At 42.0% G+C, this 19,646-nt stretch overlaps 1 protein-coding gene across 17 annotated transcripts in view; it reads right to left on the bottom strand.

Moving 5' to 3' along the window:
* LOC109890708 (muscleblind-like protein 2a) overlaps positions 1-19,397 on the bottom strand; it is a 74,305-nt gene extending 54,908 nt beyond the window's left edge. For 8 of the 17 annotated variants that reach the window (XM_031824569.1, XM_031824568.1, XM_031824571.1 and 5 more), the window contains exons 1-2: positions 19,147-19,397; positions 3,042-3,922 (exon numbers count right to left, since the gene is read on the bottom strand). In XM_031824569.1, coding sequence (XP_031680429.1) covers positions 3,042-3,215 — 174 coding nt within the window. In that variant the 5' untranslated portion in view covers positions 3,216-3,922; positions 19,147-19,397. Of the gene's footprint in view, positions 1-3,041; positions 3,923-15,121; positions 15,406-19,138 lie in introns of those variants that run through there. The other 9 variants (XM_031824572.1, XM_031824580.1, XM_020482702.2 and 6 more) reach the window with 8 other exon arrangements.
* Positions 19,398-19,646: the final 249 nt, after the last annotated feature.

The following is a 19,646-nucleotide window of genomic DNA, read 5'->3' as shown; positions in this document are numbered from 1 at the left end:
GGAGAACGGACGTCAGGTCCTTACGCGGCACGATTACAAATCGATCCCAATTGAAGTCAGCTGTACACCCATTAAGCTGTTGCAGGGTTTGACGGAGCCGGGCAGCTGTAATAGACCGCCAGTCAATTGGCCGATTGCTCTGCAATAACTCAAAGGGGCTTTACAAATACCAAGGGGGTTGCCAAGAAAACAGCTGATGGCCCCATAAATGCAACGCCATTTTCAACAGCGAGTTGCCTCAAATGATGTAGAGCTGCCAAGACTCATGTAGTTATAGAGTGGTTACTGGGTTTGGTTCTGAACTGAAGCAGGCAGAATTCCTTACATGCCAAGGAGGTGATGATCATTACAGATGATGACATTCACAATTTGCAAATTAAACATATATAGTATTTTGGCCCTAAATCTTGCTGGACAGAGATGTTGTATCATGTAGAATGCGCATTGATCGTAACTCACACTTTTATAGGGTCAGCGACAGTGGGAACAACACCAGAAAAATAGCAGACCCCCAGTGAGTTCTCAGTATTGGTATCATGTAAAAAGCACATCTCACTCTTGTGTGAAACTCAAACCTTTGCCTTGGACCCAAAGCATGACCTTGAAGACCATGTTATAAACACTGCATAACCTTCTGGTTGAGGTCCCTTTAAAATTGCTGCAATAGCTCACACTTTCATCTAAAAAGCTACGGCATTGTGACGTATGACTATTGTTCGGCAAGATACCTGCTCCAGTTTCTCTGGTCATTCATCATTGTCACTGGGTAGGTTTCCAAGGTTTAACCGCAGCTACTGCTACCACTGTCTTAAATATAATGGAGCCTGCACTCCCCCATCCCCACTGCAGTAGTTCGCTGTGTAATATTATGTAAGGGGACCTGCTTTTAATACGAGGGTCTTAGCAGGTTTTTGTCCGGTTCTTTCATCTTGAAAGTTCAGGGTTTTATCTGCATTTGATATTTTTATTGATTCACTGTTGAATTACGAGGCAGCATGATTCCAGTATCGGCCTAGGTCTTTTCAATGACTGAAACAAAATGTTTACACAGTGCAGAAAAAAAAACCTGGATAAATAAATATAAAAGGATAAATCCTTGAATGTGCCAGGTAACACTATCTGGATAGTCCCAAGTAGATGTTCAATGAGTAGCAACAACATTTCAACTAACTATCCACCAACCCTAACCTAAACCTAACCCTTATCCTAAACCTAACCCTTATCCTAAACCTAAACCTAACCCTTATCCTAAACCTAACCCTTATCCTAAACCTAACCCTTTCGTAACCGTTGCAAGCATTTGCTTATCTACAGAGAGTGTGTTTATCGTATGACTATCTGTACATCATCTATATGGGACTATCCAAATAAAAGTGGGACCATGCACCATACTCTTGTAGGTTTTATGCTATTGCAACAACTGCTTGCATAAGCCAAATAAAAACATTCACCTTATTCAACATGTCGTTTTATGTGTCACAGCTGACACAGTCTAGAAATAGAACCATCGGACACCTCTACACCGGTCAGACGTTGGGTCACTAGTATAAAAGGATGGACGTGGAATGGTAACAGAGCTAAACGTATTAAAAACCCACCCCACAACTCAATAGGTCAAGCTCGTCTTGACTCTCGCATTGCGTGGAGAGCGGACACACTCCAATTCGTGTGCCTCCTACCATCGGAACGGCAAAATGTTAAAAATTCTTACATGATACTGTGGTATGAATGATCTACGGCGCAATGCAGTTTACACATAACCTGCTCCAGATTGAGTACCCTCATATTACAAAATTGTTATGTAATAGACCAAGCTAATTTGCTTCGATATGCTACCTTACCTGGCTCTGAGCCTTCTTCAAGAGGCTCTTTTAAACTTATTATAACTAGGGAGTTATTTAACAATGATTAGGCCTACAGCAAGACATATCTATTCAAACCAGGGCAAAAGTGAAGCCATTATGAAACAAAACCTGGTTGTAGCAAACTTAAAGCGTCTTCATTCTGTAGTGCCCAATTTAAATATACAGTAAATCTGTCCCAAATTAATGAGCAAAGGATTTGGAGAGCGATATCACAGAAGCCCTTAGAATAGTAGGGTCAAACTCAATCACCGTAAGGGCCATATTGACAAAAAACGAATTCGTAGGCCAGACATAGCCCGTTTGTATTTAGATTTTTTTGGGACATTCTTTTACTTGAAGAAGTATGCCCCTTTATATAATGTCCATTAAAAACGTACATAGGATGCTGTATTGAGCGTTTCAACATTAAACAAAAGATAAATCATATTTGTCCAGCCTTTGCGGCTATGCTTGCAGAGGTGCATAATATGCTACAACCCTAAAAGTATTTCAAAACGGAAAATAACAAAAACGTACCTAGGTTGTACATTTTTCGCGCTGCATGGATCACAGGAAGTTGAAAGCAGCTGTATGTTGCTGTAATAGGCCTACATGTTTATCCTTTGCATGGTGTTTTGTTGCAGGTTTAGTTTTTTTTGTTTATTCATTGTCAAGCTTTAAAAACTGAAGCCAGACTGCAACATTTTAGTAGCCTAGGACTGTGGCATGTGTCCATGCCCTTTCCCTCCCCTGCGCACTTTGGGAGCGTATCAAACTGTTGACTCATCATACTCACGTGAATCCTTTATCTAATAACTTTTTGACAACCAATATGACATTGTCTGTGGTACAACAATGACCCGGTTCCTACCACACGCTTAAAATCAGTCAGTGCCCTTAAGGAGAACAGTTGGGGATGCTGCAAATGTTTAGTGATGATATGATACAGAACACTGGCGGGCTCATGGTTGGGTGTGTGTGGGTCTCTGGGAGGAGGTGTGTGTGTGTGGGTCTCTGGGAGGAGGTGTGTGTGTGTGGGTCTCTGGGAGGAGGTGTGTGTGGCAATGTACTGCCTTTGGTGCACAGAATGGGCCGGATTAAAAATGTGTCACGGGCCGGATCCTGCCGGCGGGCCTTGTTTGACACATGTGCCTTAGAATAAATACTTCGCCTTTATCTCTGCTCTGCATTCCTTACCTTTAGTGAGTCAAAGCAGGCAATCACCCTTCCGTTCTCCACCTGGCAGCTTTTGGGTGGGTGCGCAAATTTGCATTCCTCATCACTCCGCGAACATGTCCCCCTCTGGAACTGCCGGCACACCTCCAGCGTCAGCCATTTTGTGTCTCTCATCGAAGCAATATTTAAAGCCATAGCAATGCCGGGTGGGGTAAAGCTAGCCACTTGTTTAAGGAGAGGCTATACTCTAATGGCTCTTCAGTGTGCTAGAAAAACAACTAAAAGTGTAGCAAAAAAAAAGGTGTGTGGATCAATGAAAGTCGTTTGCCCTTGCGGACTTCAGAGCAGCAGAGCTGGTGGATTTGCAACCCAGATGTGGTCCCTGCTTGGGAGATGGCGGCTATCAGAGAAGCTGCCAATCAAGAGACGTCGCTCGTCAATCAGTTAGTCCCAGGTGCAGGCCACTGACAGGGCAACGGGGGCATGCTCAGAGGCAGGCTGGACTGACGGAACGTCTGAATGTGGTGGAAGTGGGAAGGAAGGGGTAGCGGGGGAAGAGAATTGAAACTGGTGCTATTTCGAGGGTGATGGCACTGCTTGGGCGAGAATATTAAGTGGGTGTAGACGTTGGGTAGGGTATTGACTAAACTTGCCCGAATGAGTCAGTCAGCACTCTGTTTTGGCAGTGGCCAGACAGTTCCCCCAACCTCTGCAGTTAAATCGGTCTGCTTGGGTTTCTCTAGTGCAGCGACGGAGCCTGAAAAAGAGGAGTTGGTAGGGCAGGGGCTGAGGTTGAGCTATCTTCTGTCACAGCGAAGGGAGGGAATGTTGCAGGCTCGGTGGAGGAGACGTGCAGGCAGGCAGCTCAAGTAAGAATGTCGAAGGCACTTTCTGTCGACGATCTGTGTGTGAGAGAGAGAGAGGTTATTTTCAGAGAGAGTAGCTACACAACTGCCTGAAGCATTAATGCAACAGTCTTTTTTTATTTAAAGCTAAAACGCTTCATAAAATAAACTGGAAACGTATTGCTGGGGACAGCATTATTTCCCCAGAACTCCTTTCAAGAAGAGTGAACAATCAATTAGAAAACTCTAGAAAAATAAATAAAATAGCAATAAATCCACTGTTCACAAGATGAAGCTGTGAATGTGCTTTAACAATACATACCCATTGGCAAAATAATTCAGAGATTTTTCTGCCATTGTGATACTTGGGTGGGCCGCTAAACAATGTTTTATTTCATGACATTTTTGGGATGGAAAAACACTGTCAGTGTAAACTTGAACGACTAAACCATACAAAGTAGGCTATGTAGAAATTAGAAATAAATTCAATAAATTTAGCAATATTATATATTTTGTTATTAGACGCAAGCAAAATAACACAGCATTAGCCATGGTAAAATGCATAGAATTGCAGGAAACTAGCTTTAAAAATCGTCAGACAAATTTGTAGAAATTTGTAGAACTGCAGAAAATTTGCTTAAAAAAGCCAACATTACTATACACGCCAAGATGAGGAACTTCTTGGCAGACAAGTCGATCACGCTCATTCCCACGCCCTCTGACATGCCCACCACCTAAGTCCCTTTTTGAGCTATAAAAAACCCTGGTATCGATGCAATAACAAGATTATAATCACGTTTGTTTCGGTGGAAAAAGTACCCAATTGTGATACTTGAGTAAAAGTTACCTTGTAGAAAATGACTCAAGTAAAAGTCACCCAGAAAAATACTGCTTGAGTAAAAGTCTTAAAGTATTTGGTTTTAAATATACTTAAGTATCAAAAGTAAAGCTAATTGCAAAAATTTCACTAAGTATCAAAAGTTAAACACGCAGACAATTTATTTTGTGAGTGAATTGGAACCTTTTCCTGTCCTGCGAAGCATAAGTACTTTTGGGTGTCAGGGAAAATGTAGTGAAGATAAAAGAAAAAGTAGTAAAAAATAGAAATAGTAAAGTAAAGCAGATGCCTAAAAAAAATATATATATATAGTAGTACTTTACACCACTGGACTTTACCCCCCAAACTGAAGTGTGTGCCCTAGAAATGTAGGGCCTATGCCAAACATTGAGAAATGGGATAGCAGTGTTTAGCCACATAATAACCAGGAGAATAATATGACTGTCAAAAACGCATCGATATAAAGACGTCTGGCGCCCTGTTTTTAGTGGCATGTGTGTGTGTGTGTGTGTGCGCGCGCCCTTGTTTGTGTGTGGGGCTAGGTAAGAGGAGGCTGGCTTGAAGTGTCGTGTAAGCCAACAGAGGGCGGTTGCGAGGTTATTCAGCTGCCACTTGGTCTGAGTTCCCAATCATTACTTTACGTCATTGTGTGCCAACTCACCCGGCGCAGCCCCCAAGCGTGTTGAATACAAAGCAGAGCAGAGAATGGCAACGACCCCTGTGCAATGAGACAGCAAGAGTGCAGTAAACTAAGCCAGTGCGGGACAGGAGGGTTAAAGCCCCCGGGGTCCATCCACCCTGTCGAGTAATGCCGTGATGAGAGCCGCCAGCTAATAGAAAACATGCAGCGCAGCATTATTCCGGGAAGCCATCCAACAGGCAGAGCGAGAGAGACCAAGACAGATGCATGTGCCAGACACGATTACGCCACTGCCCGGGTACCTAGAGCGCCTCAACACCCACCAGACAGGACCAGTCAAATTAGACGGCGGATCATCGATGTGACCAGTGGATTTTCAATTCATAGAGAGAGAATATAGGTCTCGCGGCTCTCGCTCTGCATCTGTTTTCAGGCACTGTCCTCCGTCTACTGGGGTTGTGGGGGGGGGGGGATGACTCGCTAGATCAAAAAAAAAAAATGGACATAGTCTATCCTTTAGCTTGCTTTTTGAACCCATTACAAACCAACTACCGCGCAGGGAGCCTGTTACCCCCATCTGGAAATATTTTCTGGTGATAACTAGGAGAGGGGGGTGGGGGTGGGGCAGGCAAACGAGGGAGGGTTGTAAAAACCTGCAGCTGCTGTTTAAAATTCCCTTCACTGTTTCATATACCACAGATCCCTCCATTCAAAAGACATAGGGCAAAATAAGTACAACAACACTAGCATAGTGAGCACACTGCACTCAACAATGAACAAGAGACATTGGTCAGACTCCATACAAACAAATAGACCTATGTGCAAATCATAGTCAAAACTTTGGGGAAGTAGCTTTAGTGGTCATGAAAGAAAGCAAGTCCAGACAGTAAAAGCCATGGCAGCAGCCTACCGCCTATCTTTGATCGCTTGGTTCGATATCATGGGCAGTTGTCACATTCAGGTCTGCTTCAATATAAAGTTAGAATAAAAACAATTAACATCGCATTTCCATATCTATGACTATAACCATGCAACAAGCTGCTGGTGCCAAGTTAAAGTAGGCCTAACCCATCATCAGCCATGATGCTCCATATAGGCATACTTTACAGGCTAATTTACAATATTAGTCACATTTCTCGTGAAATAATATATACAAATGAATGGCAAATGATGTAGTGTGTCATTTTGGAGTCACTTTTATTGAAACAAAAATAGAATGTTTCTAAACACTTCTACATTAATGTGGATGCTACCATGATTACAGATAATCATTATTCACGATTCAGTCAGGATTAAGTCAGACACAAATATCGCACCCCCACAAACAATGCATGGGGTATGATATTTGTGCATCTGTTACTTTCTCATCTAGTTTAGAAACATATTCTATTCTTACTTACACTAAAAGGTGACTCCAATATTTACCATTCATTTCTATTAGACAGAAAATAAATCTATAACAAAACAAACAGCAAACGCATCCAACCAATTGGTAGAGTCACAAGCCTGATGTAGTCATTGCGTGCTAGGAACATGGGGCCAAATACTACACTTGTACTACTTTAAAAACACACAGATTAATTTATCCCAATACTTTTAAATCACCTTAAAAATGGGGAGATAATATGCAAAAACTGCTGTATTTACTAAACTTTTCACTCGATATGGATGAAAATTACATGCTGACCACACAAGCATTGCAAAACTAATTGACACATACATGTTATTCAATCATTGCACCCGCCAACCAACGTCAACGAGCGCCAACGCTTCCAATCGATAAAATAGAAAAGTCAGTTCTATTTGTGACACTGAATGGGTCCAAGTCCTGCCTCTCCCATCTCCTCATTGGTTTATAGAAGCAGATACCCACGTGCCAACTCCTCGTTGGTCATACCCACATGGGTGATTGAAAGATGAACTAAGGTCGGTAGTGGTAATTCACCTTATTTTGAAAGTTAGTTGCCAATCGCTATATAAAGAAGAAAAATCCTGGAAGGAGGAGAGATTACTAGAAACTATTTTGTTGTGTGTGGATTAATTGTCGGAGTTGAGGACCTTGTGCATTTCAGGTAAAATAACAACTCAACGTTTAGAGCTCCATTTTAATGGAATGGTCTCCCTACCCATGTGAGAGAGACAGACTCGGTCTCAACCTTTAAGTCTTTATTGAAGACTCATCTCTTCAGTAGGTCCTATGATGAATGTAGTCTGACTCAGGAGTGTGAAGGTGAACAGAAAGGCACTGGAGCAACGAACCACCCTTGCTGTCTCTGCCTGGCCGGTTCCCCTTTCTCCACTGGGATTCTCTGCCTCTAACCCCATTACAGGGGCTGAGTCACTGGCTTACTGGTGCTCTTCCATGCCGTCCCTAGAAGGGGTGCGTCACTTGAGTGGGTTGAGTCACTGACGTGATCTTCCTGTCCGGGTTGGCGCCCCCCCTGGGTTCTGCCGTGGCAGAGATCTTTGTGGGCTATACGCGGCCTTGTCTCAGGATGGTAAGTTGGTGGTTGAAGATATCCCTCTAGTAGTGTGGGGGCTGTGCTTTGGCAAAGTGGGTGGGATTATATCCTGCCTATTTGGCCCTGTCCGGGGGTAACATCGGATAGGGCCACAGTGTCTCTTGACCCCTCCCGTCTCATCCTCCAGTATTTATGCTGCAGCAGTTTGTGTCGGGGGGGCTAGGGTCAGTTTGTTATATCTGGAGTATTTATCCTGTCTTATCCGGTGTCCTGTGTGAATTGAAGTATGTACTCTCTAATTCTCTCTCTTTCTCTCTCTCTCGGAGGACCTGAGCCCTAGGACCATCTGGCCTGATGACTTCTTGCTGTCCCCAGTCCACCTGGCCGTGCTGCTGCTCCAGTTTCAACTGTTCTGCCTGCAGCTATGGAACACTGACCTGTTCACCGGACGTGCTACCTGTCCCAGACCTGCTGTTTTCAAGTCTCTAGAGACAGCAGGAGCGGTAGAGATACTCCGATCTGAATGATCGGCTATGAAAAGCCAACTGACACCTGAGGTGCTGACCTGAGGTGCTGACCTGTTGCACCCTCGACAACCACTGTGATTATTATTTGACCCTGCTGGTCATCTATGAACATCTTGGCCACGTTCTGTTATAATCTCCACCCGGCACAGCCAGAAGAGGACTGGCCACCCCTCATAGCCTGGTTCCTCTCTAGGTTTCTTCCCAGGTTTTGGCCTTTCCAGGGAGTTTTTCCTAGCCACCGTGCTTCTACACCTGCAATTGCTTGCTGTTTGGGATTTTAGGCTGGATTTCTATACAGCACTTTGTGACATCAGCTGATGCCAGAAGGGCTTTATAAAAACATTTGATTGGTTGATTATATCCCAGGACAAATTAGCTAGCAACAGCAAGCTAGATAAATAGGACAAATTAGCTAGCAACAGCAAGCTAGATAAATAGGACAAATTAGCTAGAAACTGCAAGCTAGCTAGCTAAATTTCCATAAATGTTTAATGCTTTAACCGGTCTCCAAATAATATAATTGGTTCAGAGTTTGTTTTGATATTTCAACCTGATAAATTCAGGGCAGCAGTATTACAGAGAGCAGTAGCAACATATTTGCAGTTCTATATCGCTAAAGTTATATCTTTAGAAAAAATAATAATTTTATAGGCAAGATGCTACACCGCAGAACAATCTGAAACTCATCTCTCAGCCCACTCATCTCAGTCAATCATGGCTAGCGGGAAGGTTCCTGACTTTTTCTTTGGCCAAACCAATCAGGCTCTTAATTTAAAAACTTTATTCGTATTTACAGATGGCATAAAAGTTTGTTATTAAAGGCACATGAAAGTTCACATGTTCGGGGAAGGCATATACGGCCAAAAAATACGTTTCGATAAATGGCTCTTCTGTGAAGTCGTGACTTGAGACATATGCCTAGTTTCCTGAATCGGGTTACATATCGGCCCAACCCTAGTGTGTGTGGTAAAACACTATCCTGTTATCTTGGAAATTGGCCCACTTTAGAACCACACTGCAAATATGAAATGAGATGCATTCTCTCTCTGACACCAAGCCTGCAGTCTCAAAGGCAGGATTTAATTCCACAGCATCTCCCCAGGGACAAGTGAGTCGCTATGAAAGAACCAGGTAAGAGCCATGTCAGATGTGACCTTTCACTATTAATACCTTTTTATTTTTAGAATCATCGGCTGAACCCCCCGCCCCAAAAAAACCCCAGATGGTCTAATTTTATTAGGGGTGCAAGACAGTTAAAGGATACGGATCCTGGCAGCGTAATGACTTAGCCTCACTTGGGTTTGTTTTACTGGTTGGTACAGAGCCAAATGTATGTGTTACATTGTAATATACTATACTAGGCCACCGTATAATTCAAAATTAAATAGGCCTAAAAAGGGAAATTCAGGATTTTGGCAATGGAGCCCTTTATCTACTTCCCAAGAGTAAGATGTACTTGCGGATACCATTTGTATGTCTCTGCAGTTTGAAGGAAGTTGCTAACTAGTCTATGGTATCTGCTAGAATGCTAGTAGATACAGTACCATACATTATGCTAACACTAGTTAGCATTGGCCCATGAAATTACCTTTAAATTCCTTCCTACTGGATGTAGAGACATTTTCTTGTGTTTTTAATTCACGCATAGCCATGGGCACACTCAGATACCATTTACAAAACGAAGCATCTGTGTTTAGTGAGTCAGCTACAGCAGAGGCAGTAGGGATGACCAGGGATGTTCTCTTGATAAGTGGATGAAATTGACAATTTCCTGTCCTGCTAAGGAGCATTCAAAATGTAATGAGTACCTTTGGTAGTCAGGGAAAATGTATGGAGTAAAAAGTACATTATTTTCTTTAGGAATGAAGTAAAAGTTGTCAAAAATATAAATAGTAAAGTGCAGAAACCCAGATGTAATACGGTGCAGGGTGAATTTGCCCCATGATGCTGATCTTGGGTCAGTTTAGCATTTTCCCGACTAATGCTTAAAAAGTTGGGATTGTGTAATGCAGTACTGCATTTAAATCACCAATTGTTTATATATTTTTTTCTACGTTTAATTGGCTCAGAAAACATTTTTTTGCTCCTAAATCATGACAGGCTGAATCATCATCATCGTTCAGAAGCCAAGTATTTCTCAATTTCCCGGCATCAGCAATCCCCACAAATCGATGTGTTATTTGAATAACGGTCTGGGTTACAGCATAAGCTGGGCCAAAGTTGCAAAATGCTCTCAAGCTTTTATTGTAATGGAATTTTGCTAAAACATTCAAACAAAATTGCAACACAGTGTCTTCTTTCAATTGTGTTATGACCCCATATCAGGGTGAGATAGATAAGAAAAGCAGAAAGGCATTTATAATATCAGATTACCAGTATAACATCTTATTGGCCTACTCGAACACTCTTCCTTCCTGGTTCAGAAAATACAAAAAGAACACAGCTAAGATACCTGGTAGCCTACATATCATGAAGAATGGCCTGAAAAATCAGGTTACTTGAGCGCGAGAGAGCTCATAGAGCCATACGATATAGCTTAGCCCTAGCATATTACTGAACCCGTTGTTGTACTGTAGCCTGGCCTAAGCTAGCCCATGTACAGTATATAGGCTACATATTCAGTGCTTTCAGAAAATTCACAGCCCTAGACTTTTTCAGCCTGAATTTAAAAAAGATGAACATTTTGACACACACACCCCATAATGTCTAACTGGAATTTGTTTTTTCAAAATGTTTACGAATGAATTCAAATGAAAAGTTGAAATGTCTTGAGTCAATATGTTATGGAAAGCTTAAATAAGTTCAGGAGTAAACATTAGCTTAACATTGCATGGACTCACTGTCTGCAATAATAGAGTTTACAATATTTTTTTTATGAATACCTCATCTCTGTACCCCACACATACAATTATCTGTAAGGTCACTCAGTTGAGCAGTGCATTTCAAACAGATTCAACCACAAAGACCCAGGTTTTCGAATGACTTGCAAATGTAACCTTCATTTAACTAGGCAAGTCAGTTAAGACCAAATTCTTATTTACAATAACGGCCTACCCCGGCCAAACCATGACGACACTGGGCCAATTGTGCGCCGCCCTATGGGACTCCCAATCCCGGCTGGATGTGATAAAGCCTGCAAAGAAGAACACCCATTGGCAGATGTGTAAAGAAAAAAATGTAAAAGCAGACATTGAATATCCCTTTTGAGCATGGTGAAGTTATTAATTATAATTTGATGGTGTATCAATACACCCAGTCACTACAAAGATAGAGGCGTCCTTCCTAACTCAGTGGCCAGAGAGGAAGGAAACCGCTCAGGATTTAAATCATGAGGCTAATGTAATGGTGACTTTAAAACAGAGTTTAATGGCTGTGATAGGAGGAAAATGAGGATGGAGCAACAACATTTTAGCTACTCCACAAAACTAACCTAAATGGCAGGGTGTAAAGAAGGAAGCCTGGACAGAATAATAACAACCTGTTTGCAACAAGGCACTAAAGTAATGCTGTAATTAGATATTTATGCATTTAATTTTCAATAAATGTGCAAACAATTCTAAAAACATGTTTTTACTGTCATTATGGGGTGAAAGACAAAAACAAATATTGAATCAATTTTGAATTCAGGCTAACACAACAAAATGTGGAATAATTCAAGGGGTATGAATACATTGAGGCTAGCCTAGCAGACACACCTCCAGGAAAGAGTGCTGATGAGGACGAGTGGAGGGACAGATGGTGTGCAGATAGGTAGGGCCATGCGACACCCTTGTTGTGACCTGCACAGATTAGTCCTGTATGCCCCCGCCCAGCTCTCTCTTGGTGCTTTCAGGACAGATTGATGTGTGCAGTGCTCAACAGTCAAGCTTTTTTTTGGCTTTCCACTACAAAATAAAAAATGACATATGCAACGAAACAAAAAAATATCCCACTTGGTACACTGAAATGACAGGCAACCTTTAAAAACTGTAGTTAATCACTCTGTTGCCTGAATAGAGGCAGACAAAGCCATGCCATCCAGTAAAAATGCAATGTTTTACCAAAGAGCAGCTAGCCTAACCAGCCAGGAAAGGAGACCTAAGAGCAGGCCAAAGATTTGTGGGGACTGGGGAACGCTCCATGTTACGACAAGACCTTGATGGATTACAGTTACTAAGGCCACCTGGCCAAGCATTATCTTGGTCATCTCCGAATTTGAATGAGAGCAGGCCAGTGCAGGGTTCTCTCAAGTGAAAGTCCTTAGCTTGACCTCTGAATACCACCCATGTATCCTATCAGCTGTGTTGGTCTCCCCTGGATGTTGTCAACCTGAGAGGAAGGCCAAGTATACACTTTACATCGTTTTCCAGAATACAGACGATCTTATTAAAGCACCAGCTAGGTGTTAAACAGCAGGTCTATAACAACCAAGCAAATGAATACCTGCTCTTTTGAATTGATTACAATGCAGACATGGCAATCCACCATATATTTGCATATGGCCAAGAGGAACACAAGTAGGCCACATTTTCCACGGCAGCAAAGAGTGCTTCAGTGTAATGAAAGTAAAAATGTCCATTGATTGGTTGTGGAAAAACAAGAGTAATAGTGCTGTTTTTTTCTGATCAGGCTAGTTAAAAAAAAAACTATCCTAATAATAATGGTTCTAAATGGTTCTAAATTTCCATATGGTCAACTGCCGTATCGTGCAATCCATTTGCTGAAAATTCCAACATAAAAATATAGCCTAGGCTCTTTTTTTGGTTCTGCAGATTTCTCTTAAAAAGATCTCGTTAAACTCACAAATTAAAAGTGCATTCACATCACAAGGGAACGTATTTAAATAAGCTTAACTTGTATACCACAATTTCCTGCAAGTCTACACAAATGTCTTTACCAATGCATATTTTCAAAGCTCAACTCATAGGCCTGCTATTAAAATATCAGGCTAGGATAAAATGGGTGGAAATTAAAGTATGCCATCCTGCAAATTGATATTGGCATTAGCTACAGCTCCTGGAGCTTCAAATTATCAAATGTTATTAGCGTAAGGAGAAATGAGTGACACCTAGCTAAGCACAGGTTAGCGGACTAAGCTAAGCAGGGAACTGGGAAGAGGCAAAGCAGAGAACATTTAACAAAGTCAGCACAAATGTGCGCCTCATATCCTAATTGCCTTAACTAAAACTCGGTGACCGCAATGGTCATCTCATGCCACTGACACAGGCAACTGGCCTATAGGATATTTAACCAATCCCCTGCACTGATTAGGCGATCTACAGCTCAGTATAGATCGGATAGCCAATGAGAGGGCTGGATTTGAAGTGTATGTAGCCTGTAACAGACAGGAGACCTATTTGATGTGACGGTCATGAACTTTCCTGACTCGAGTACTAAAAGATGTAGGTACAACTGTACATTCACACAAAAGTTACTCAGGAAGAAATGTTGTGAAACTATATCATCCAATTTCAGATAATCCTCTAATAACCTGTCTGTATTTTAATTTAGCTAGCATTTAGACTTTTCGGTAGTTCTGGAAGAGAAAACAACTCAACTGTCAAGCTATGACTCATGACAAACTAGCAGGCTAATTCTCAAATTACTTCCAATGTGGCCTGTTCATTTTAAAGCAGATGTATCCTTTCACTGAAAAGCCATGCTAACGTGAGGGCCAAATGATTCAGCGTTCTATTCACAGCACACACACAAAACCAGTGCTTGGACATTAAGAGATCATTTTCAAGGTAACGTAGATTGTTGTTTATGTTTAAAAAGGTCTGGAGGAATATTTTTAGCTGAAAACTAAAAAAATTCCCTAAAAGCTCCCAAACCTTTAAAATGGCATGGCTAATTACCTTTCTGTGTCAGCAGCGACAACTCACGTGTGAATCAATTTAGGGAGGGAGTTGCTTGGGCTTGCAGCTCTGGCCTTCTAATGAAGAGCCATTGCAAGTCTGTGACGTTACTGTTTTTTGTTGTTCATTTTTTAACAGGAAGGGCTGAACGGTCTTCCATTTCAGAAAACACCCACTTCCTCCTCCACTGCCCCCCTGGGACTGCCAACTGTTAGACACCGTTCTAGTGTTTTCCTGCTTGTTTCCAGGCCGCACCAGTCAACATGTACAGCTCCCTCCCATACTAGCACACTACAGAGCAGTGGATAAAGAGCTTACTGTGGAGTGTGGCTGTGGACCTCCTATGTGATAATAAAATACGTGGGACCTTCTTAAAATAGTAAGAAGCCCAAGCAAGGCAAATTAGGGAGCCAGCCCTCGGCTCTGTTTCAGGTCCACCTCCAGTACAAGAGAAAGATATTTTAGCTACACCTATGAACTAACTGCATTGAAAGTGAAACTCTTTTTACATGGCAAACAATATCCTGGCATAAAAGTACAGTTTGAAACAGCCTATGAAGCAGACTACAAATAAATTGGGCAATTCTTTCTCTCTCTAGGAGGTCCACGTGCTCTGAACTTCATGGAGAGAGAAGACTGCATAATTTGTCTGCATCATGAAGGGAAGGGAGAGGCACTGTCGGTCTGTGGTAGTTCCCCTCGTCATCAACAAGTCGCAAGACAAGCATGAGAAACTCAAGCGGCAGTAACCCGCAAAGTGCTTGATAGACCATATCAGCGAGTTCCCCTCACTCTCACACATTTGTGCTCCCCCTCTTTCCCTCTCTGTAGCTCCCTCTCCCACACAGACACAATCTTTCTTTGTTTCCTCCCTACCCACCCAGGATGGTATGCACGATACTGCAGCAAACTACTTTTTTTTTTTTAATGATCAGAGAGACATTCTTCCCACCTCGTTTTTTTGCTGAGTCCCGAATAGCTCTGTCGTGCCTCTCTCTTTAAGCCACAGCATAGATAGACACACCAGGTGCAGCTGCTATGCCTCGGAGTAGTTCCCGTGCTTCAGCGTCTGGAGCTAATGACCACGTGAACTGTTGTCATTCCCTGCGAGGAGCTGCCGAGTGCTGCAGCAGCCAGAGTCCCATGCCGAGACAGGGATTTTTTTTTCTCTTTCTCTCTCAGCCACGGAGGGGAGCGGAGCAGGCAGACAGGAAGCAGAGCAGTGTCTGCTCAACTATCTGGCTGAAACACTTCCAGCCATCCCCCACAGCCAGCCCCTTCCTGCCTGCCTGCCCAACCGCCTCCAGCCAGGTCCGCCCACTCAGGGCTCAGCCCAATAGGAAAAGGGATATCAGGGCATAGCGCTTTTCTGGTTGGCTCGTAGAGTACTGACTGGCAGGCAGGCAGAACTCAGAACAACCCAATGACACAGACACTGCTGGATCTTAAAGGTATTTCCCCAATTTCATGGCCAGCTCAACTGTTGCAAGCCATCCATCCCCCTTTTGGGCATTCCACGAAGGACACATCTGGCTACAAGGCAACCGACATGAAAAGAGCAAATCCTCCTCTGTATCACTATAAGCAAAACAAAAACACAAAGTTGATATAATAAAGCTAAATACCTGTATGTAACCTATTTATAAAGTAGTAGTCTATTTTAAAAAGAGAGACAGGGCATATTGTTTTTGTTTTACACCCGTCTGATGTGAAAGGATCTGTTGTAGAGCATAAGCTCTCCCCACCTGCATTGTAACATGACATAAGCTTTGCAGCATCCCCTCAGGAAAGAGAACATTGTCTTTCCTCTTCTCCCCACCCCACCCTGGTGACGACACACACAGCAGCCTATTTAGTATCACGTGAGACCTGGTGGATGGAGCGGCAGCAGCACAGAACTGATGAGTCAGAGCCCTGGCCGGCTTCATGATTTTTCGATTCCAATACAACGCAACAGCTGTATTCTCTCCCTTTCTCTATCCAACACTCACTCTTTTTAACTCACTCACCCTCTCTACGTTGAGCTCCCACTCCCATACATGGACTGAAGATTATGTGGTAGCCTGAGTGCTTTATCAACAACATCGATGAGGCTAGACATGCTCTTTCCAGTCCACCGCCAAATAAACCTGATAACCCTCAAGGCTAGCTCGGACAATAACACCTAGTGCTCTAAAAAAAGAGGAACATGTTTTTTTTTTTTTTTTCCCCACCACCCAAATCGGTGGTGTGGTGTTAATCTATCCTCCTAAACAAAGTGAATTGTGTATCCTACCTCAGCAGTTGACAGACTAAAAACAATTATATTAGCGCCATCCACCAACATCATCGTTGCATGCGACCCACCCATAGACCGTAATAGGGGACCCAACTTACAGGGTCATATTCATTAGTGCGCATCGTAGCAAAAGGTTTTGCAAACACAAATGTAAACAAGCGTTTCTTATTGGAGATATTCAGGTAGGTCCCTCCAGTTTCAGCCTGTTTGTTTCCGTTTGGTTTGAGCGAATAGTGATATAGAATCAGTTGGTGCTCTACTCTCAACCCTATGCTGAGAGAAGGGGGGGGGCTGGAAGTGACAGTTTGCAAACTGTCACGATACAGCTATGCTTGACAACACTAGAAAGTGCTTCAGACAGAGGTGGAGAGGAGATGACTGCAGGAAAACATAGCCTAGGACCCTACTGGGGTGCAAGTGGTCCTAAACGAAGTCCAATATTCTACCTAATCCAAATCACTTTGTAACGATGGGATACTAGCCTTAAAGAAGGTAATGTTGCAGAAATAAAATTTCCAACAGTAACACAAAGGCCTTGCGGACAAACAAGTCAGGCTACTTCCTTCCCACCACGGTATCCCCTCCCTAACCTCTGTCCTGGTTCACCCTTGTGCCCAACTGTGATATTAAATAACAGGCTATTAACACCACAAGTGCCTTTCCAATGAGTAGGCTAAAGAAACAAAAACAACCAACACAAGAGATATACATAGATATTTTTTTGATAAAACGTTGTTTTTTTTAAATTGGAGGAAGGTTTAGAATTTGAGGGAAAAATTTTTGCCCTTGTTTTAAAGCAATTTCCAATAGAATTTCATGAACTTTATAGTGCATTTTAGCAAGGAAACATTGTTAGGCTAAATTCTTACCCTGTTTTCATATAGTAATAGTATATATTTTTTAATTGCACTGTTGAGGAAGCTTGCAAGCATTTAATTGCACCATTTACACTGCATCCTGTGCATATGACAAACATTGATTTGAATTGTATTTTTATAGCCTATGGCTAAAAGAGGCAAGCAGACCAATCGTTCACATAAAATAAAGGGTGTGGCATCTCTCTATTTCCAAGATTTGAATAAAGAAAATAATGGAAACCAGTGAAAGCTCAATGATGAGATGCTGCATTCCTGTTGTTGGCTGTAATTAAATAGCAAGAGGCAGAGTTGTGTTTCACTTTGAACCTCCTGGATGAAGGACTTTCTGAAGACCAATGAATACATGACTGAATAAAATGTACAGAACACTATAGAATAGAGTGAAAAGAGATAGGTTTACACTACGTCCGAATACAGCTATGTAACATCGTTCAGATGACTGACAATACAAAGAGGCTCCATCTTGTTGAATTGTTCATTTGCCCCCTGCTATGTTGCAGAGCTTCAAGTCTCAATCAGCAGTGGGTTTCCATGGATACCTAAGATGGACAAAACAGATCCACGGATAGACCTATATATCCTCTGTGAATCTCATCAACAGTTCTTTGCAATGCATATTAATTTCAGGATCTCTCTTTTTGTAAGACACAATAACCTGTTATTTGAAGGCTAGGCTATACCATTAATTACAGATTTCTAAAGTCCATTGCCTAGCAATTCTCCAGGACACTGAGCAAAATAACATTTGTTAACCCGATTAAAAAATCAATTAATTTTTTTTTTTTGTAATATCGGGCCTCGGCTATTGCATTAGTTTGACATCTGAAATCTGTATTCTGCCCTGCAAACATGAACATCAGAACAAGGAATAAAACAATTATGAGTCACACATGCATAGCCTAACTGTTTATTGAGCCTTACTAAATAAATCATCCTCGATCAGCATCAAATCATCTTTGGCATATTAACACACAAGCATAGCCTATTGACCTTCACTCACACTGTACAAGAAAACTGGGTGAGTGAGTGAGTTTTTGTATGTCTAAGTCATAACATATACATGTTATATGTCAAAGTTATATAACCTACATTATGTTTACTTGTTGTTGTATGTTTACAAAATTATGTATGTACTGTTACTGAGGCTGATTATGTCTGCAACGCACTGTCATTTTGCACCTGAAAGAGCCATCTAGGAGATGCTCAACCTATCCTAGTAATGAATAGATTACTTTTCTCTTTAAATTGGACCAAGATGTGGCCATGGAATTTAATTTAGGTAACTAGCTAGTTTGCATCGGCTTTGGTATGGCAACATTGGCTTGCCAAAGCAAACTATCTAGTCAACAACAACATAAATAACATCATCATTAGTGACACTGACAGCCACCTGAAGCTTTGACAGCTCAATAACATGTTCGCGTGCCGTGAACTTAGGAAACCGTTCAAGCCAATAGTTGGAAGCTACCTCGTAGGGGCAATTTAGTGCTAGCTGACAACATTGGCTAACTGAAGTAATCGGTTTTTGTTTTTTTAAATCTGTCAACTCACTTTGAAAGCCTACGAGATGCTAGCTAGCTAGCTAATGTTAGCTAGCATTCTTGTTGGAGTAGCTGCGGAAAAACGAACTAACGTTAGCTCGCGCCGATAATAACATAGCTAGCAATCTATCTATGTTGGTAACCACAGTCACAAAGCCAAGCACAAGGTGACGAGGTAAACAAACTGGCTAGTTAACAGGTAACTAAACAAAATCGTAACGACCCAAGTAAGAATTTAGCGAGAATTTAGCTATTCTATGCTAGCTGGCTACCTGCTCACCTGTCGCATCCAGCTGTACTGGTCACCGCGCGCAGTCAAGAGACGTTCATCGGCCCACGCGGAACAACTCCAAGGAAAGGTAAAATAATATTGAATATCAAGTTGCAAACATTCTAGTCGGAAAATAAAAATAGAAACTCGGTAAAGGCAGAAATATTTTTTTCTCACCACTAACTACTTTACAGTAAGGCTATCGTGTTGCACAAGCAACAAGCTCTTTTGCAGTTCAGTCACAGACAAGAAGGGGTAACCCAGACTCGTCACAGGGGCTATAAAGCTGAAGCATCCGTTTAGAACGTTTTCTCTCCACCAAATATGGTAGTGAGAGGAAGTCCTGTGGCAGTAGGAGCGGATGGAACTAGCTGAAATTGGTCTGACGTTCTTCTAATTTTCTCATCGATTAAATATCTGATCTCAATGTATTTTTCTGTTTCCAAAACTATATTCTGTTACGAACACAGTGCACTAAGTTTTATAGACTTGACGCTTTTCCAACGTTT

This window comes from Oncorhynchus kisutch, linkage group LG5 (assembly GCF_002021735.2).
Source record: "Oncorhynchus kisutch isolate 150728-3 linkage group LG5, Okis_V2, whole genome shotgun sequence".
Classification (NCBI taxonomy): Eukaryota; Metazoa; Chordata; class Actinopteri; order Salmoniformes; family Salmonidae; genus Oncorhynchus; species Oncorhynchus kisutch.
This window is presented reverse-complemented; position numbering and strand designations above follow the sequence as displayed.